Here is a 22,414-nt window from a genome sequence, read left to right as displayed (position 1 = left end):
TCCGACAGCCAATCAGTTCCAGTCATTCCATCAGGTAGGAGATACATGGCTCATGTTGTCTGCAGTTCAACCATGCCTAGACGGTCAATATCATGGTTTGATCATGTCCACATTGTTACTTTGTGCCAGGAAGGGCTCTCAACAAGGGAAGTGTCCAGGCGTCTCGGAGTGAACCAAAGCGATGTTATTTGTACATGGAGGAGATACAGAGAAACAGGAACTGTCGATGACATGCCACGCTCAGGCTCCCCAAGGGCTACTACTGCAGTGGATGACTGCTACCTACGGATTATGGCTTGGAGGAACCCTGACAGCAACACCACCATGTTGAATAATGCTTTTCGTGCAGCCATAGGATGTCGTGTTATGACTCAACCTGTGCGTAATTGGTTGCATGATGCACAACTTCACTCTCGACATCCCTGGGGAGGTCCATCTTTGCAACCATGACACCATGCAGCTTGGTACACGTGGGCTGAACAACATGCCGAATGGACCGCTCAGGATTGTCATCACGTTTTCTTCACTGATTAGTGTTGCATATGCCTTCAACTAGACAATCATTGGAGTCATGTTTGGAGGCAACCCGGTCAGGCTGAATGCCTTAGACACACTGTCCAGCAAGTGCAGCAAGGTGGAGGTTCCTTGCTGCTTTGGGGTGGCATCATGTGTGGCCAACATACGCCACCGATGGTCATGGAAGGTGCTGTAACAGCTGTACGATATGTGAATGCCATCCTCTGACTGATAGTGCAACTGTATCGGCAGTGTATTGGTGAGGCATTCATTTTCATGGACGACAATTCACGCCCCCATCGTGCACATCTTGTGAATGACTTCCTTCAGGATAACATCACTCGAGTAGAGTGGCCATCATGTTCTCCAGACATGAACCCTCTCAAACATGCCTGGCATAGATTGAAAAGGGCTGTTTATGGATGATATGACCCACCAATGACTCTAAGGGATCCACACTGAATCGCCATTCAGCAGTAGGACAATCTGGACCAACAGTGCATTGATGAACTTGTGTATAGTATGCCACAATGAATACAGGCATGCATCAATGCAAGAGGATGTGCTACTGGGTATTAGAGGTACCAGTGTGTACAGCAGTCTGGACCGCCACCTCTGAAGGTCTCTCTGTATGGTGGTACAACATACAATATGTGGTTTTCATGAGCAATAAAAAGGGCAGAAATGATGTTTATGTTGATCTCTATTCCAATATTCTGTACAGCTTCCGGAACTCTTGGAACCGAGGTGATGCAAAAATTTTTTGATGTGTGTATATCTTGTACACTTGCTGTTATTACAGGGTGCCACACTTTGTTTTTACTTACCACACTGACATCATTGTCAATAATAAATTCAAATACTCCATCCTCATCACTACTGGATTCGTCATTGCTATCATCATTACAACTACTGTCAGAATCAGTCCGACTGTCACTTTCTCTATGCTTTAGATTTTGTATCTCTTCCAGGTTTTTCTCCATTTCTGTCAATTTTGAATCTACATTTTCATTTACTTTCACCAGTTTTTCCTCTACCACTATTGCACACTTGGTTTCTACATCCATTTCAAAATCATTTTTAATCTGATCGATTTGGTTCTCAAGTTTAACCCTATTTTCAGCACATTGCTTTTCAAAAACCTCCATGTTCCTACTCTTGTCATTACAAAGTTTCTCTCTCTCTTCTGCATATTTACTACTCAGTTAATTTCTCATTAGTATTGTGTACTAATTTCTTTATACTATTTCCCCACCTCCTAATGTCTTCTTTCAAACCATCAAAGTCTTCTTTAGTATCTGTATTACTCATAATACTCATAATTTGCCTTAACATCACTTCCACTTTTCCGTTTGCCATAAACTTTTGCCCTTGCTGATTTTTGGTACTGGATTCCTCCTCCTTAACCTTAACCATCTCACCCACTTCAGTATTGTTTTTGTCCATTTCGCTCACATCACCACACTATGTATATGATGCTTTTATCATTCTATCTGCAATAGGACTTCCATCCCCATAATTCAAAGTTACATTCATTTTTGATTTACAAGCACTATCGTCCCACTTAGGTTTTTCTGTTCATTTAACAACTTAACCTCGACAGCTTTGTTCTCAGTCACACTGTCTTGTTCATTAAGGCCACTCATTATGTATCACTTAAAATAAAATGGCTTTTGCAATGAATTAGAATCTTTTTAATTACTCATCTGCTGTTTCTCTGCTGTGGTTGTCATCTTGACTCATCATCTGGTGCAAGTTGTAATTCTCTCGGCGAGGCGTCTTGTTTATTTCCTTTATGAAAATGCAGATTGTACTCATGTATGTTAATGGTAATTAGTTAAAAGTGAAAAAATGAATTTGAAGAGGCAGATTGCAAAACAAGAGGGGAAGTAAAAGTATCCCAGCTTGCTTTGCCACAACTGCTTTTATTGTCACAACAGATCTTTCATCAGTAATTGCTTCCTGATCTTACTGCAATTACTATTTTCAGTTCCCTCAGGTGCAAAACTGACATTTACCCTATTCTCCAAACTGCAGTATGTCTCCCTGTCTTTTTTGCAAAGTAATTAACTCTAGAGTTGATTGGTTTCTATTCTGCATGGTGTAGGAAGACTGTTTATCATCACTTGATCCAGTAGGTACACCAAAGGGAAGCGAAAACACATTCCTATAAGTCTGCAGTAGACTGAGTTCACAAAATGAATAAAGCACTAACATGTCTGGGATGTAGCAAAGTTGGTGTAGAAATACAACAGTTCCAAATCAGTAACAACTCACGACTGGAAAACAAACTCAGTTAACTTGGCTGTGCAGTGGCTCAGTATGAACAGCTACAAAGTACAGCAAGCCATGAGCCACACTGTGAGCCCACTTCACAGGCTGAGCAGCAAACATTTGCCACTGGGTGGTGCCACGTGACATGCATACTTTGGTGGTAGCTCCCTATATGACAATGACCCACAGCCACCACTCAAGCCTTAGTGTCTGCTACATTCCACATCTATGCTAAGTGGGGAATCTGAATTACTGTCAGACGCAAAATATTGATACCCTTTCTGTACCCTCTGATTTGAACCTGCTGTTGACAACTCAAATTTGATGGTTTTGTTTTGTCACTACGGGATTTCTGTTGTTGCTTTATGGATGAAAATGTGCACCCATTAATTCTACCTCTCATTTAGTCATCAAAGAATGTTTGTTTGTTAGTGCTAATCCTGATGTGGGAGATGCATGCTACAGTGAACAGATGTGCCTAGGTAGCTAAAAGAGCAGTAGAACTTTATAACACAATACCTCAAGCAAATATAACAGAAAGCAGCTTTTCAAGTAATGATCAGATCTTATAAGGGTAGGCACCGAACACAATGCCAGTGTCTTGAACTTACTAGCTGCATCATATGCGAATGTAGCCACTGAGTTAAGGAGACTGTCCACCCTAAATAGGCTAGCACTGGTGTAGACAGAAAACATCCATATGTGGGTGCAGTCCATGGATGAAGTACTCGCGAAGACTGAGCAGTTTGGTCACAATATGCAGGGCTGTAAATTTTAACTGTTGTATTTTGTGCTCTGATGAATGACTCTAATTATGGGATCACTTGAAAGGTCGGCTCCTGGCCCATAGAACCATAGCTGTGAACTCCCCATAGAACCATAGCTGTGAACTGGCACGTGGCTGGGCAGAGTAATATAAAGCCATCAGGCGAGAGAGTTCTAGGAAGTTATGAGAATGTCATGTGGCTCATGGAGGTCAGTTAGTGCCAGTGACAAAAGCACTTAATCTGGTGGATGGGGTACCAGCAGATACTGCAACAGCAGCTGCAGGTGTGATGTGCTATGGTTGAGTGGCATATGCCTTGGCAGGGTGACAACCCCGACACTCATCTGTGTGGTTGGTGGCTGGATCAAAAGGCATCAGCCACAGGTATTAATTACATCCCTCTTCCTTACAGAGGAGATGGCAGACCAGCTTGGTATGTAGTAGGTGGTTGTGATGTAGGTGCCTGCCAAGGGTGTGATATATAGCTCCCCTTCCCCAGGAGGTGATGGTAACACCATTAGAAAAAAGTGAACCTGGAAAAAAAAGCCATTGTCAAGAAAAGGGTGATCACTCTGTTTAAGATGGGATGACCTGGTGGTACCAGGCTTGCAGAAAACTTCCACGACCATAAGTCAGGAGTGCCGGAGAAGTCCAACTGAAGTCCTGTGGAGGGTGAGAGTGGGAGGCACCAGAAATTGCAGGATACAACAACGACTGGATAAGTCAGGGCCAGTGACCAGGGCACAGAGCAGAGTCCAGGAGAAGGTGCATCATGCACATCAAAGGTGCCTATTGAAGGAGAAAGCGAGTACATGGGGCATGTATGACCCACACTCCAAAGGGAAAGAACCCTCGAGAGGCAGCAGGACTCTTGAGGATGTCGTTTGAACATCAGAAAAAAGGAGACAGAATGGCTGAACAGAGAGCAACATGTCTGGAGGAACCAAGGTGTGGACAGCAATTGGACAGAAGATGGAATGATGGCACCATTGGATTTAACTGAAAGGGGGAGTCATGAAGGGGACAGGAGTTGAGGGCACAGGATGCACAAGAGAGAGTCTAATGGAAGAAAACATTGAGTGGGTTGACGGTGTCAGGACTGTTGGTGAGGTTGCCAGTAGCTAGAATCTGAAGAGATGCTGGGGCTGGCGGCAAGCAGGGTGGAGGGGGAGGGTAGCTGATGGGAGGAGGAGCTTTGCATTGTGCACTGGGACCTGAAGAGGCACTGGGGATGATGCTAAGGGTGCCAGGGCACTGGAATCTGAAGAGACACTGAGGCTCACAGTGAGGGTGCTGGTGTCGCTGGAACCTGAGGAGGTGCTGGAGGATGAGGAGGTGCTGGGGCCTGTGGAGATGATGGGCCCATGGATGCACGGATGCCTATGGAGGAGCTGAAGGTGGTGCAGGAGGCTGAGCTCCCAGAGGATGCCAGAAGACAACCAGTGGGGATTGCAGAGATCTGGAGGAAGTGTGTCAGTTGCACAAGAAAGGCAGAACATGAATCCAAGACAGGGGAGGCAGAAACCATGTTGTCTACACCAGGGCCAAGGCAACATTTGGACGAGCAAGATGCTGGGAAGAGAAACTCAGAGGTACACTGTAAGAGCCAAAGTTGAGGCAGAAACTAGACGATATGATGCACACTTGAAGTGGCACTGCTGATGCACATTGAACTTGAGTAAAGATGTGGAGTGACTGCTGTAATGCCCCTCTCCCTCCTGCCCCCATAATTGCACAATCTGACTCATTGACAGTTGTGGCACTGGATCACCCATGACAGATAAGCAAATGATACCAGTTAACTGGTCTGACAGGGTTCTTCCTGCACAACACTTACTCAAGTAATGGCCAAGATTGCTTGATTGAAGATCAATGTACAGTCTATCTGTCCCCAAAATGCACACTGGCTAACTCAGTTAATCCCAAACTATTAGCAGCTACCAGTGACGAACAACTTCTTGTGACATTGTTTTGCCACAGGCAGGAACCTCCAAAAAATAAAGGGAATCAGTAGCTACTAGTGGTGAGCTGTCTCGCTCAACTTTTTTTCACCACAGGCATTTACACAAAGGGTCTAGCAAACATAAACACTTTGCAATCCTTGTCCACATAGCCCACTAAAATGCAAAAGATGTATGTTCAGTGCCAAGTTGTCACTTACTTGAAAGAGTTCCCAATAGTTACAGTAAAGCAATAAGAGCAGGAATGGCACTGTTCAAATAGTTCAAATGGCTCTGAGCACTATGGGACTTAACATCTATGGTCATCAGTCCCCTAGAACTTAGAACTACTTAAACCTAACTAACCTAAGGACATCACACACATCCATGCCGAGGCAGGATTCGAACCTGCAACCGTAGCGGTCACGCAAGGGCACTGTTAACAGTGCATGCACCAAACTCAGCAAAACACTGCAACAACAGAAATGAAATGCTTTACCACTAGACAGAAACAAGACAAAATCAGGAATAACAAGGTGTATAAACATGAAATGTGATGCAGCAAGAACTATGCCCACACAAATGAAGAACAGAGCACTCTGACCTAAGAACAAATAGTGGACAACAAGTAATGCACTCAAAGCAATGTCTCTCACATAAAACTGTGTTAATAAAGAATTTGAAAGTATGAAAGATGCAAAGATGACTTGTTACACAGAAGCAACAGATAGTGAAACCAACTAGCTACAATGCCACATAACATAAGGATGGAACACACAATTACAAGTAATCTAAAGTAAAAAGCCAACAATGAGTGGTTTATGACCGAATGTGGAGCAAAACCATGAAAAATACTCTGTGGAGAACTCAGATACACTGAGAGGAAGGCTACCTGGTTGAGCACAGAGTCACACCGAACAAAATACCGCAATCAAAACAGTCATCGCTAAAAGTTTATCTTTGTTGTCACTGTCGAAACAAGAGCTTTACATAGAACAAGCTTTTACCTAATTACCACTGCTGAATGAGAACACTGTAAAAAACAGGTTTTTACTTCATTGCCAGTGTTGAACAACAACCCTACAGAAAACAAGCTTTCATGTTGTTGCCAATGTTGAGTCTCATTGTGGGAGGTGTACAATACAATGAATAGATGTGACCAGGTACCCAAAAGAACTCATACCTTAAACAAGAATAACAGAAAATAGCTTCTGAATTAATACAACTAAAAGATTGTCCAGACCTGATAAGGGTGGACACAAAACACAGTGACTTTTTCAAATGTACTAGCTGCACCATGTGCTAAAGTACGCTGTCGCTTCTAAATATGGTAGCACTGACATAGACAGGAAATGTCTGTGTCGGGTGTAATCCGTGGCCGAGGCATTTGCAAATCCTCAGTGGTCCGTACACGTTATGTGAGGCTGTAGGCTCTGACTGATGTGCACTGTGCACTGATTAATGGAACTCTGACTGTGGTACAGCTTGCACTGTCAGCTACTGGCTCCTGATGTTGACTGACTGACGAGCAGCTGGGTGGTGTCCTGTAAAGCCATCCAGAAGAAGAATACCGAGAAATTGTGATAATGCCACGAGGCATGTGGAGGTGAGCTAGTGGCAGCAATAGCAGTGCTGTATCTGGCAGATGTGGCACCACCAGATACTGCAAGGGCTGCTGCAGGCATGATGTGCTGTGGTTAAGTTTCAGGCTCATTGACAGAGCACAACCTATGGCACTCTGCTATGTGGTTGGTGACCGGACTGAAATGTTTCAGCAGTTAGCATTGTCGTACTGGTTCATTCAGTGCATTTTTTGAAAAATATGACTCTCACATGCTTGGCCCTCCACTACAACTCCCGCTGCAAGTTTTTCTTTTTTTTTAATTTCTCATTTGTTGACTATTTTTGTTACAACCATTTTCCGACTATTTCCTGTTTTTGTAGACTAACAGTATCTCTCAACATTCTAATTATTCACCCATTGCATCCACCAGATACACTTGTGGCAGTTCATTCTTTGTTACTGCTTTCATGCTGTCTTAACTATGATTATTGCTGGCCGTTTCCTATATGCAATGCTGGCTGTCCATCATTAGCCACTCAATAGACAGATAAATGTTCTATCCCATAGTAAAAATATATAATGGAGTATAAAAGGTACCATGAACCAAGGGACATACATGGCTGCTCATCATCCAAGCTCACATGTGGCTAGCCATACTAAAATATTCTCATGACACTCCAACCTTTAGTCAACTAGGATTTGTAACGATCCTTGAAAAAGTTTGAGGTGGATATCATTGGGCAGGTCTCTACTTATATGACAACCATTATGTATACTACTGAATGGATTGTCAGTGATGGAATAAACATGTGCTTCAGTTAATCTTGGGATATCTGGTACCACTTCTGTCTTCCAATAGGCTGAAAGAAAATAAATGGATAACAGTGTGCACTGATCACCTCAGCCATTAAACTATCACCAAGGCTATACTGACTGCCAAAGCTCTAGACTTTACCAAGTTCCTTATGGAAGACATAATTCAGCAGAAAAGTTGCCCATTTGTCATAATATCTGTTCACTGAAAAGTTCTGCAGTAATACAAGGTAATTTCATATTACAGTATTGCCTGCAGATTGACAGGTGACAACTACCCACATTGACAGGTGACAACTATCCACAAACTAGGATTCATGAACAAGATATATTTTCAAATATGCTAACACAACACAAAGAGACTGTGATATAATTTGTCCTTTGTGACATTTTGCTACAATACAGTGAAACAAGACACCACAGGTTTCGTACTACTCTTCCACTTCCTGGTCACAAGGCCAAAATGTCGATGGATACATTGTTATGGTGTAAATCTCATCATAATTTGGATGTTTACATGAAATGGATTAATACCAGAACTGATGGAGCAAGACTGCTGGGCTGCTTGTAGTGCTCTGATGCCCATCATAAGAATGAAGAGGTACAGTATCAAATATTGTTCAGTAAGTTACAGTTTGAGAGGGATAGTATGATTGTTCTGTTATACAGAAAGTTGGAATATCAATAAAGCTACAGAAGCACTACTTTGATACGTATTAATTCCTACACAGACCGTCAAATGTTACATATGAAGTTGAGGATTACAATCTAACATTAGACAGAAAAACATACAGAAATCACATTCATGTGCTCTGCATGATTAATTATTACTGTGTTAACATATGGATTAGTGATGAGGACTTCCCATTTAAGGACCCTAAATACCTGTCCAGTAAATATTAAGTCCCAGTGAGAGGGGTTTCATTTGTTAAGATGCATAAATGGTGAGCGTATGAAAAGACTGAAATTTTAGCCCACTTAAATTATGTCAAACCAAGTAACTTTTATAAAATCTAGATACAGGATACCATAGCTGGCTCTGAGAATAGCTATCTATTGTCCAGCATTGCATAATAGTTATTACGCAAAAGCATGCACTGTGAGTAATATGTAATGCTGTCTTGCAGTCATCTTGTAGATGCCTCTTCTGAGGGTTAGACATTTTAGCCACTCCTTCACACACTGTAAATTTGCTAACAAATTTATGATGAATACTCTATTACAGTTTCAGAAGAGTAGTGTAGTTAAAAAGACTTATTACTCATCATTAAAGCTATCTGTGGCTCAGAAAAGAGTTCAGTAAATAACAACAAGAATATTCAATCATTTGCCTAAACACATAAAATAATGGGTAGATAAAAAAATCTACTCATCAAGCAGTAGCAGGAGAAAACACACACACACACACACACACACACACACACACACACACACACACACACACACACAAGTTTAACTTTTATAAGCTTTTGGAGGCAGTGGCTCCTTCTTCTGGCAGAAGAGTTGAAGGGGAAGGAAGAGGGGTGAAGGAAAAGGATTCGAGAGGTTTAGGAAAAGGGGTGCGGTTCAGAAAGGCACCCAGAACCCTGGGTCAGAGGAGACTTACGAGACAGTAAGTCTACCCTGATCCAGGTTGTGGGTGACTTTTCTGAACTGTACTTCTCTTCCCAAACATCTCCAATCCTGTTCCTTTACCCCTCTTCCTTTCCCTTCAACTCTTCTGCCAGAAGAAGGAGCCACTGGCTCCAAAAGCTCATAAAACTTATACCTATTTATGTGTGTGTGTTCTCCTGCTGCTGCTTGGTAAGTAGATCTTTTATTTATCCACTTATGTTATATTGTCAGTAATTGATTCTTTTCATGTTATAAAAACATAAAATGATTGAAGGGTTGCAAAGTTAGTTTTAAATATAGACTAAAATTATTTCTTCTGGATTTTGTTGTCATTGTTTTCAGTTTGAAGACTAATTTTACACAGCTCCCCATGTTAGGATATCTTGTGCAAGACTAGTCATCACTGCATAGCTTCTGAACCTTACATCCATTTGAAACTGTGTTGGCCACAGTCCTCACTTCACCCTCCTCTCACCCTCACTTCCCAAAATTTGATGTTCCCTTGATGTCTCAGTATGTGTCCTATCACCTAATCCCTTCTTTTAGTCATGCTATGCCATAAATTTCTTTTCTTCCCAGTTCACTTCAGCATCTCTTTTTCAGTTATCCAATCTACCCATCTAATCTTCAGCTTTCTGCCCTAGCACCATATTAATTTTATTTATCAATCTGTAGACAACAAATATTGTATAGATGTTACTCAAATGTATCTGTATATGTACGGGAAATCATTTCTAGGAAACTAGACATACAAATATATACATAAAATAGTGCAAACAAAATAATGCAAAGTCATACAATACGTAGTAATATGTAGAAGTGTGTTGTTATAAACTCATAGTCTGTTTTTCATAGGCCTTTACTTTTGACCTACCTAAAAATCAAGTCCGTGTGTACACTATAATGAATCAGTAAAGATTTTACATTAGACAACAGCTGTTTATTGAATATTTAAATATGAAAATATACTCTAAGAGGAAAAAAAGATGTACAACAAATGAATTACCCAAATGGAAGGAAATCAGTACATGTAGTCTACATGTGCAGACAAACAAACGGTTATAGTTTCATAAAAATTGTGGATGATTTATTCAAGAGAAAGCTTCACAATCTGAGCTAGTCAATAACATGTTGGTCCACCTATGGCCCTTATGAGAGCATTTATTTGGCTTGGTACTGATTGATAGAGTGTTATTCAATTCAATTCAATTCAATTCAATTTTTATTATCACATAACATGCCTTATACAATCAAAGATTGTGACATAGGTGACTTGTCAGTTTTACACTATATATAACAATACTAAAAATAGACAATAAACTAATAATATACATGGTGTAACATCTTCAAAGAGGTATTTTAATTACAATTATAATCCATTGTTATCATTCATGAAATCTTCTACACTATAGTAACATTTATCTTTCAGATATTTTTCCAGGTCTCTTTTGGTACCTTTTACATTTGGGTCATCCATATCTTTCCATATTTTATTTACAAATTTCATGCCCATATAGTATGGGGTTTTTTCATATGATTTTAAACGGTGGGTAGGTAACATGTAGCTCATTCTATGTCTAGTATCATATTGATGCAAGAAGAAGTTGCCCTCAAAAAGTTGTGGGTTTCTTTTCGTGAAAGTGAGAGTTTCATAGATGTATATGCTTGGAATGCTCATTAGATCCAGTTTTACAAATAAAGGTTTGCAGTGTTGCTTTGGTTTTGCTCCCACCATTGCTCGGATGATTCTTTTTTGTAGTCTAAAAGCTCTAAGTAAATTTGTTTTTTCAGACCCCCAGAAAATTATACTATACCTAATGACTGAAACAAAATATGCATTATATACGGTTTTTCTTACAGCTAAATCAGTAATACTATACAAGATATTCATAATATATACAAGGCTATTCAGTCGACCCAGTATGTTGTCCACATGGTGACTCCATAACAGGTTTTTATTGACTAACATGCCAAGGAATTTGACACAGTCTGCAGTCTCTAATTTTTTGTCCATATACCTTATTTCACTTATAGACTGTGCAGATTGTTTTGTGGTAAAATGAACAATTTCTGTTTTTGTAAAATTTAATGTCAAGTTATTGTTTTTGACCCATGCCTCTACTTCCCCAAGTGTTTGTTCAATATGACGAATTAGGTCTACCTCATTTTTACAACAGACTACAGCTGTTGAGTCATCTGCATAGAGGATAGTATCAGACTGGACCTGACATGGCATATCATTAATATAATATAGAAAAAGCAGTGGCCCTAATATTGAGCCTTGTGGAACACCTAATTGAGTGATTTTCCAGCCAGAGAGAAATTTCTTGCCGTTGATGTTAATAAGTACTCTTTGTTTTCTGTTTGCCAAGTATGATGACATCCAGCTAAGAGATGTCTCCTGAGGCATATTGTGTCAAATTTTGTTCAGTTGGCATATCAGACTGTCAAAATCCTGAGATAGTTGGAGGACCCTGCTCATAATGCTCCAAATGTTCTTATGTGAAGAGAGATCTGGTGACCATGCTGGTCAAGCTAGGGTTTTGCAAGCATGAAGACAAGCAATAGAAACTCTCTCAATGTGAGAGTGGGCTTCTTGCTGAAATATAAGCCCAGGTTGGCTTGCCACAAATGGCAACAAAATGGTGTAGAATATCATCCATATACAGCAATGCTGTAGGGGTGCTGCAGATGACAACCGAAGAGGTCCTGCTATGAAATGAAATGGCACCACAGGCATCACTCCTGGTTGTCAGGCCATATGGCAAGCGACAGTTAGTTTCCACTGCTGTGCAGGGTGTCTCTGGACCATCTCTGGTCATTGGGGCTGAGTTTGAAGTGGGATTCATTAGTGAAGACACTTCTACTCCAGTCAGTGAGATTCCAGGCCAAATGTGGCTGACACCACTACAAGTGGACTTGTCAGGGTACAAAGTTCAATGATAGTCAGCACAAGGGGCACTGTGAGCTCATTCCTCTTTCTGTGAGTCACCTATAAGTGGTCCTTGTGATCACTGAAGCACCAGTTGCACATCAGATCACTGATAATGATGAATCTGGAGCTCTGAGTGCCTATCTGATGACTGCTTAGTTCTTGCTTTCAATTGTCTCTTTAGGTTAATCGCTTCCTTCTTGTCAATATATTCAGCCATGATTCACCATTTCTGCCAACTTTGTTGAATAGTGGCACCACTCCTGTTCAAATGTTGAATGATCCTCCGATTGCTCTAACCAGCTTCTTTGAAACCTACTAAATGTCATCTCTCAAATGCTGACATCTATGTATGTTGTGACTCATCTGTCGGTGAGGCATAGTTACTGTCCAACTGAGTACATGGAATGAAATTTGCAAAGACTTTATGCCCTGGTATTGACATGTTCCCTGTTTGCCATCCTTGCCAGCTGCATGGTGAAATTGCTCTGCAGCATCATATTCTCATCCATTGGCCACCAAAGTTTACAGTTCTGCATTTTCTTTGGAAAGCTTGCTGCAATATAAGCCCTGGTTGGCTTGCCACAAGGGCATTGTGACCAGTTTACATAACTCCTTCGTGGCACATCATTTTTGTTGTCTAAGAGTGCATAATGAAAAAGTTTAAGGGCAAAGGATGTTATATTCAGCTTTGCCTTAATAATTTTAGGAAAATGTTATTGGAAAACATAGACACTTACTGAGTAAAAAACGTTCAAGTAGAAATTTTTAAAATTCTGTTTTAAATTTCTGATGTAGACTGACAGTCTGTTTCACACCAATATGGCTTACATGCCTTTGTGTCTTGGTTCCTTCTGTTTGCTGAGAATAGAGTGCTGTAGTAGTTTGGGTAGCATAGCTATGAAAGTCAATATCTGTCTGAAAATCTGCAAGGTGGGCCCTGATATAAAACACGTTTTTGTATGTCTCGTGGTGTCCTCTGAAATGTGAACATTTGCAATGATTCTAAGAGCAGATCAGGCCTAACTGAGTTTCTGTGCAAGTTTTATTACATGTTCAGTGTAGCACATTACTGCTGTTCCTGTGTTTTTATCTTCATGGAAGCCATGCCGATATTGTATAGAAAACTTAAAATATTAACTCTGCCATCCTTATAGATAAATGAGATTATTATATTTTTGTACACCAGACATGAATTATTTGAGGGAAACCATTTTGTCCTTTCACAAGATACTAGAAACAAAGAAAATTTTATGCTCCCCACCTACCGCATCAGACCATATGCCCAGGGACCTCAATACATGGGAATGAAAATTTGTAATAAATTGAATGGGAACAAGTTGATGCAGATGAATTTAGGTTCACTTAAAAGAAAACTATATGAGGTATGGATACTGAAGTGTTATTACTCAGTGGATGAATTCATGCAGGACAAACTGGAAATTTGAGCTGTGTACAGTGTGTTACTTATTCCAAGAAATATCCTTATAGTGTTATTATTTATTGTAGTGCTGTTATTTATTAATGTAAAAATCATTGTACCTGTATTATAAATTTTTGACATGTCTCCTGTATGCAAACCAAATGGATTGTAAATGTAAGCCATGAGAAGAATAAAACACAATTCACAAAAAAGCTTCTATTCTCTTCTTGTCTGAGCTATGTATTGTCCACATTTCACTTGTTTAGAAAGCTACACTCTGACCAGACCATAAAATATTAATGCATAAATTTAGATTCAGTTTTGTAGAAAAATCCCTCTTTTTCAGAATCACTTTTCTTACTATTGCCAGTCTCTCTACTTTGGCTGTTGGCTGTTGTTAATTATTTTGCTGCTCAAACAGAAAAACTCTTCTACTACTTCTAGTACATCTTTTCCTAAGCTAATTCCCTCAGTATCACCAAATTTGTTTCAACTACATTCCAATACTCTCTTTTCCTTTTGTTGATACTCATTTTTTAAGACACTCTCCATTCCATTCATCTTATCTTCCAGGTCTTTTATTATCTCTGACAGAATTACAATGTAAGCAGTCTAACAGTCTTTCCATTAGTCTGTAAATAACCTGTGACATTATTTTGCAGGGATGACTTATTAAACTGATGGTGTGGTAATTTTCACATCTGTCAGCACTTGCCTTCTTTGGAATATGAATTATTACATCCTTCTTGGGGTCTTGAGGATGTTTCACATGTCTCATATATCTAGTATGCCAGATGGAATAGTTCTGTGATGGTATCTTCTTCCAAAGGATCTCAATATTTCTGAGCGAATGGCATCTACTCAGCAGTCTTGCTTCAACTTAAGATTTTCAGTGCTTCTCACAGTGTCATATCTCCCATCTCATTTTCGTTGACTTCCTCTCTCCATTTCATAATATCATCTTTAAATTTGTTTCCTTTGTATAGCCCTTCTATATGCTCTTCCACCTTTCTGTCTTTCTTTCTTTCCTTATTACTGGTTTCCTGTCTGAGCTCTCTGATGTTCATACAGCTGCTTCTCTCTTTCCCAAAGATTTATTTAATTTTCCGTTAAATGACTTCTATTTTTCTCACAGTCATGCATGCTTCAGCAACTTTGCATTTTCCTCTACCCTTTCTTGCTTTATCATTGTGCACTTTCTGACCATCTCATTTTTTAAACTCCTGTACAATGTGTTAACTGTAAGCTCACTGATCAGTTCCTTGATTGGTGGAAGTTTAAAGGCTTTGACTGGTAATCATGTGCTTTTGGCTGTGGCCAACATTACCTACCTCACGGTACTGTGTGAGGTAGTTATTCTCATGTGCAGTATTACTGTGCTGTACTTCATTCTATTTTGTGTTGTTTCCTTTTATTGTGATATATGTATAAAGTTGTTGCAGTTACAATGTTCATTAAATCTGTATCTAATGACTGCACTGTTGACAGGACATTAATCTGCCTTCCTTCCATTATTAAACCTGTCAATACATAAGGCAAATTCCGTTTCAGTTATGACAAGAATTTAAGTTTAAAAACTTCCGATATGCTGGAGTTGGAATGGCATATTTCGGCTATTTTCAATCTCTTGCCACATACGGAATAATATTTTGGGGTTCCACAACAGGGCGCCTAAAACAAATTTTTTGTTGCAGAAGAGGGCCATCTGAATAATAACTCACGGTCATCCACAGACACACTGCAAACCCATATTCAAAAAGCTTAGAATACTTACTATACCATCATTATACATATACAAATGTGTATTGTATGTCAGGATCCACATTGCAGATTTTCAGACAAATGCCGACTTTCATAACTACAATACCCGTAATAGCGCAGCACTCCATACTTAGCGAACAAAACGAACGAATACACAAAGGCATGTAAGCCATATCGGTGCAAAACTGTACAATGCACTGCCAGTCAACATCAGGAAGTTAGAAGATGATGACAAATTTAAAACAGAATTTAAAAAAAATTTCTAGTAGAACAATGTTTTTATTGTGTAAATGACTATGTAGCTCAATAAATTTTTTCTGATGATATTTATAAAGGCAAAATGGAAAATACTCAATATGTAGGCCCTACCTAATCATTCATTACCTAATCATTCATTACATTACATACTTAAAGGACAGCTGTTGTGTGATGTAAATATATAATTAAGCAGTGTGGTGTATATAAGGACTTGCCGTTTAGGGAGGACAAAACTAAAGCCTTATGAAAAACAGACTATGCATTTAAAATAACAAGCAGGGATGTATATGGGCTATATTACTTACATTGTATTATTATTAACCTCATTGTATTATTTTGTTTTGTACTTTTTTACGTATATATTGTTTGTGTCCATTTCTTTGAAATGACTTGACAACATCCATACAATATTTATTATCAACGGATGGATAAATAAAATAAATAAATAAATAAATAAATAGTAGCTTGGGTCAGCAACTTCTATTAACCAGTAAAATGAAAAACCAGTCCAAAGCTACAAATTTTTACTTTTTATTCACTCGATAGCTAGTTTTGGGCAGAGACCCAGTTTCAAACCATCAAAAATAGTTAAAAATGGCATTTCTGAAGATGTAAGAAATGTGCAATGAACATTTACAGTACATACAAATAGCTGCATACAGAGTTTAAATGATTTTTACCTCTGTGTAAAACTTTGCTTTTATAGAATAATGAAGCACAGGTTAAGGTGCCTGCACTGCAGGAGCCAGGCATGGCTTGTTTCTCCTGCATGGTTCCTCACCCCATGGCAATTTATATGGGGGCTGGACTTGCTTTCTCCACTCCCCACAGTCCCCTCTGGCAATCGACCAGGTCCATTATGATTGCTTCATTTGTTGCATTTCATGTTTTCTCCTTTTGCCAGTTAAATTCAATATCTCAAAAGTAAAATTCACTCACAAAAGCTATGAAATTATGAAACAGAATTGCTGATCACTGCTTACTTTATGAAAGATATTTAGTACTGCTGATAGACAGATATAAAAGTGTGCTACACTATCCTAGCTTTTTGAACAATTAGTTTCTTCCTCAAGGAGGAGAGAGGTATATGCTGCGGAAGGTTAAAAAGAAAGTGCATGTCACCCAGACCCCAGGACATGTGGAGCCCATCTGTCATGACTCATGAGCAATCGAAGATTTTGCTTCCTGAAATTCAATTTCTTGTGCCTTATACAAGGATTTCTACTGAGGCTTGGTTTTTTTTAGTCTTCACTATTTCATCTCTCAAAGCTACTGATTTGTCTTCAGTTGTATTCTTTTCCCCTGTTTCAGTCACTTTTTTCCAATAATGCTGTCTTTGAAACTCTGAGCAGCCAGAGAGTCTTTCAGTTGATGCCATTCTTGCCTCTTTACTTTCTGCCTTTCTGCAATATCTTCATTTTTAATATATAGTGCATAAACAATAAATTTTGATTACTGTCCATATCTGATCCTGGACGTGTTTTGCACTTTGAAAATCATCATCTGTGGAGCTAGTAGGCAGATAAAGTTGTACTACTGTGGTGAGTGTTGGCATTGTGTCCATCTTAACTATGATGTTATGTTATTCTTATTTTCTTATGCATATTAGACCTAATCCTATGATACTCCTGTATGAGATTTGTTAATAACCATGTATTTCCTGACCAGAAATCCTGTTCTTCCAACCACCATACTACTTCTTATTATATATAAATTCTACCTATTCATTGTTCTTTTTAAGTTTGCTGTTCTATATATCCAATTAAAGAATCCAACAATCCACACTTCCACCCACAGCATGTCAGATTTGTTTTTCCTGATGCTAACATCCTCCATAGTTATTCTGGTCCAAAGGTCTGATAGAGAGAGGACCACTTTAATTCCAAAATGTTTTACCAAAAGTGATGCCATCATTGTTAAACCATTCAGCAGAGCTGTATTTTCTCAAGAAATATAACAGCTCTAGCTTCTCCTTATTTTGTAGTACCAACATAGCAAGACTGTTGTTGTTGTTGTGGTCTTCAGTCCTGAGACTGGTTTGATGCAGCTCTCCATGCTACTCTATCCTGTGCAAGCTTCTTCATCTCCCAGTACCTACTGCAACCTACATCCTTCTGAATCTGCTTAGTGTATTCATCTCTTGGTCTCCCTCTTCGATTTTTACCCTCCACGCTGCCCTCCAATGCTAAATTTGTGATCCCTTGATGCCTCAAAACATTTCCTACCAACCGATCCCTTCTTCTAGTCAAGTTGTGCCACAAACTTCTCTTCTCCCCAATCCTATTCAATACCCCCTCATTAGTTACGTGATCTACCCACCTTATCTTCAGCATTCTTCTGTAGCACCACATTTCAAAAGCTTCTATTGTCTTCGTGTCCAAACTGGTTATCGTCCATGTTTCACTTCCATACATGGCTACACTCCATACAAATACTTTCAGAAATGACTTCCTGACACTTAAATCTATATTGGATGTTAACAAATTTCTCTTCTTCAGAAACGCTTTCCTTGCCATTGCCAGTCTACATTTTATATCCTCTCTACTTCGACCATCATCAGTTATTTTGCTCCCTAAATAGCAAAACTCCTTTACTACTTTAAGTGTCTCATTTCCTAATCTAATCCCCTCAGCATCACCCGATTTAATTTGACTACATTCCATTATCCTCATTTTGCTTTTGTTGATGTTCATCTAATATCCTCCTTTCAAGACACTGTCCATTCCGTTCAACTGCTCTTCCAAGTCCTTTGCTGTCTCTGACAGAATTACAATGTCATCGGCGAACCTCAAAGTTTTTACTTCTTCTCCATGAATTTTAATACCTACTCCGAATTTTTCTTTTGTTTCCTTTACTGCTTGCTCAATATACAGATTGAATAACATCGGGGAGAGGCTACAACCCTGTCTCACTTCTTTCCCAACCACTGCTTCCCTTTCATGCCCCTCGACTCTTATAACTGCCATCTGGTTTCTGTACAGATTGTAAATAGCCTTTCGCTCCCTGTATTTTACCCCTGCAACCTTCAGAATTTGAAAGAGAGTATTCCAGTTAACGTTGTCAAAAGCTTTCTCTAAGTCTACAAATTCTAGAAACCTAGGTTTGCCTTTTCTTAATCTTTCTTCTAAGATAAGTCGTAAGGTTAGTATTGCCTCACGTGTTCCAACATTTCTACGGAATCCAAACTGATCTTCCCCGAGGTCCGCTTCTACCAGTTTTTCCATTCGTCTGTAAAGAATTCGCGTTAGTATTTTGCAGCTGTGACTTATTAAACTGATAGTTCAGTAATTTTCACATCTGTCAACACCTGCTTTCTTTGGGATTGGAATTATTATATTATTCTTGAAGTCTGTGGGTATTTCGCCTGTCTCATACATCTTGCTCACCCGATGGTAGAGTTTTGTCATGACTGGCTCTCCCAAGGCCATCAGTAGTTCTAATGGAATGTTGTCTACTCCCGGGGCCTTGTTTCGACTCAGGTCTTTAAGTGCTCTGTCAAACTCTTCATGCAGTATCTTATCTCCCATTTCATCTTCATCTACATCCTCTTCCATTTCCATAATATTGTCCTCAAGTACATCGCCGTTGTATAAACCCTCTATATACTCCTTCCACCTTTCTGCCTTCCCTTCTTTGCTTAGAACTGGGTTTCCATCTGAGCTTTTGATATTCATACAAGTGGTTCTCTTCTCTCCAAAGGTCTCTTTAATTTTTCTGTAGGCAGTATCTATCTTACCCCTAGTGAGACAAGCCTCTACATCCTTACATTTGTCCTCTAGCCATCCCTGTTTAGCCATTTTGCACTTCCTGTTGATCTCATTTTTGAGACGTTTGTATTCCTTTTTGCCTGCTTCATTTACTGCATTTTTATATTTTCTCCTTTCATCAATTAAATTCAATATTTCTTCTGTTACCCAAGGATTTCTATTAGCACTCGTCTTTTTACCTACTTGATCCTCTGCTGCCTTCACTACTTCATCCCTCAGAGCTACCCATTCTTCTTCTACTGTATTTCTTTCCCCCATTCCTGTCAATTGTTCCCTTATGCTCTCCCTGAAACTCTCTACAACCTCTGGTTCTTTCAGTTTATCCAGGTCCCATCTCCTTAAATTCCCACCTTTTTGCAGTTTCTTCAGTTTTAGCTAATATTATAAGGCCAGCTCAGTCAATCATCCAAGCTGTTGTTTCATCAATTATTGAAAATCTGCTCTCCATCTTTAGATACCCAATGTCGTCACCAGGTTTCTTCATAGATATGTCTTCCATTTGATTGCTTTTAAGTTATGGCTGTCTATACAAAAAACTTCCCTAGCCTCTGGAACTAGTAGATGGGAGAAAAACGTTTGTACTGATTAGTGAGCAACCATACTATCAAGAATGATCTCCTTGCTACACACAGAGAAGCAATTTCTCTGCACATGTTCCCCACACATTACAGGGCACATATTTAAATTTAGCACGGCCACAGAAACATCCCCATTGCACACTCAAAGCATGAAGAAAGGTCACCTGAGTAGACGAGTTTTATGTTGTTAGCAGTGCACAAGCGTGGTGTACATTAAAGTGTTGCACCCTCTTTGGCAGTAAGACACCATTCAAGTGGGTCAAGGAGGTATCCTTGTGTGGGAATGCTTGCATGGAACAAAAGAGGCCCCTGTTTCATCTGATATTCTCTCACATCAGTAAATGATACAGAAACCTCCTCTCCAACCAGGGGTATGGATTTATTTGTGTATGGCTTCTTACAGGTAAGCTGTACCTTCAGCAGTTGTCATAATGTGTTGCTGATGTCATCAAGACAGAAAGCTGTATTACTCACCACTAGTTGTGGGGCTATCAGGCTCATCAGGATAACCTTGCAACAATTGAATTAGTGTCAGTGTGCTCTGGTCAGTTTCTGCTCCAGAAAATCCAAGACAACATTTGGGTATAAGTTAGAGGGAGAGATACTTTTTGTGTCAGCTAACTGTAAGGTTTTTATAGATTTAACATTTAATAGCAAGAGAGGGGTCTTTTGCAAGCAAACAAATTCCTCTTCCAAGTGATGAAAGTCTTGAAGGGCTGTTCAAAGAAACTGAGCCAAGATAGATGCTATTTCTTGCTAGGGCATCATCTGAATTGCTGCAGTTTTGTATGGGACACATGCCACCAAATTTGATTACAGACGTGGAAGACATACAAAGAAAGGCAGTAAGATTTGTCCAGAAAAATTTTGGGCAATGCAACAGTGTTGCTTCTGTGGTAAAGACAAATGAATGGAACTCATTGGAAAGCTGGAGCTAAATAGAGAGATTAGGTAACATGTATAAAGCAGTTGCAGGCTGATACTGGTGTTAAAAATAGGTTGAATGTGGAGGAATGGATGACAAGCAAGACGTTAGACCATTCCCATAAAATAATTGTTATACACTGCAGAAGTCCTTTGGGGATGTTTTCTTTCCAGGTAAAAAGAAAGCGAGGGCTTAAATTGCTGGCCTGATATATGGCAGTGTTTCAGGAAAGGACTTAAACTGGGTGTAATGAAAGATAAAATTAAATCCAAAATATATATTGTCACAGAAGCATGAAATCTTCATTATATTTTAATGAGTTAATAATTATAATAATTCCACTATTAAATACCTTTTATATTTCACTCTCATAGGAATGGTGGCCACGTCATTTCTGTGGGGCTTCTTGTCAGACATGCTTGGAAGAAGAAAACTGCTGGTCATTGCTTATTTTCTGGATGGAGCTTTGAATTTTATTGGCAGTTTCACCCAGAGCTTTGCTTTTTTGGTTGCCATAAAATTCTTGAGTGGTGCAATGTAAGTAGATCTACTTGTAGCTATGTGATATGACGCACAGATATAATAGATCCTTTTATCTATAAGTGCATGTAAGTAAAGTAGAATACATTTGCAAGCAGGATAGAAGAAAGTATTAACCATCTAGCCGAAGAAGACGCTTGTCACAGTCTTGAGAGAAGCCTGTTAGTCTTTTTCTTGTTATGTACTCTCTCTCTCTCTCTCTCTCTCTCTCTCTCTCTCTCTCTCTCTCTCTCTGTGTGTGTGTGTGTGTGTGTGTGTGTGTGTGTCATACACATAGAAAATACCCAAATCTATACCCTCATGAATATGACGGAAAAATTGGCAGTAAAAAAGGATGACAGTACCTGGAAGACAGATGATGTTGGATGCATATCATTGGCAAATAATGCAATGAAATCGTCCTAAAGTAGTTGAAGATACAAGGACAAAAACTGGGCCATTGCAAGCAGATCCATTAGATATACAGGGCGATTATAATTAAAGTTAAACTTCCACTGGTCAGAATGATGGCAAATTGCAACGGAATATTATCAGAGAAGGGGGAAAACATATGGCACAAGAAAAACAATAGGTTGAAAATTGATCAATGGATGGCACTGTATGTGTCAGAATATGAAAATAAAACACCTGTCATGTGCACGACCCATTGAAGTTGGTAAAACATGCTGGGTACATGGTTTTTCCTCCTTTCACATCTGTGACATTCACTATTACTGTCTCAATGCAGGATCACGCTCTGCGTG

At 39.4% G+C, this 22,414-nt stretch overlaps 1 protein-coding gene across 1 annotated transcript in view; it reads left to right on the top strand.

Moving 5' to 3' along the window:
* Nucleotides 1–22,414, top strand: part of LOC126263238 (synaptic vesicle glycoprotein 2B-like) — a 340,497-nt gene that overhangs the window by 173,259 nt on the left and 144,824 nt on the right. The window contains exon 4 of the mRNA XM_049960322.1: nt 21,506–21,668. Within this exon, the coding sequence (XP_049816279.1) occupies nt 21,506–21,668 (163 nt within the window). The remainder of the gene's footprint in view (nt 1–21,505; nt 21,669–22,414) is intronic.

This window comes from Schistocerca nitens, chromosome 6 (assembly GCF_023898315.1).
Source record: "Schistocerca nitens isolate TAMUIC-IGC-003100 chromosome 6, iqSchNite1.1, whole genome shotgun sequence".
In the NCBI taxonomy this organism is placed as follows: Eukaryota; Metazoa; Arthropoda; class Insecta; order Orthoptera; family Acrididae; genus Schistocerca; species Schistocerca nitens.
This window is presented reverse-complemented; position numbering and strand designations above follow the sequence as displayed.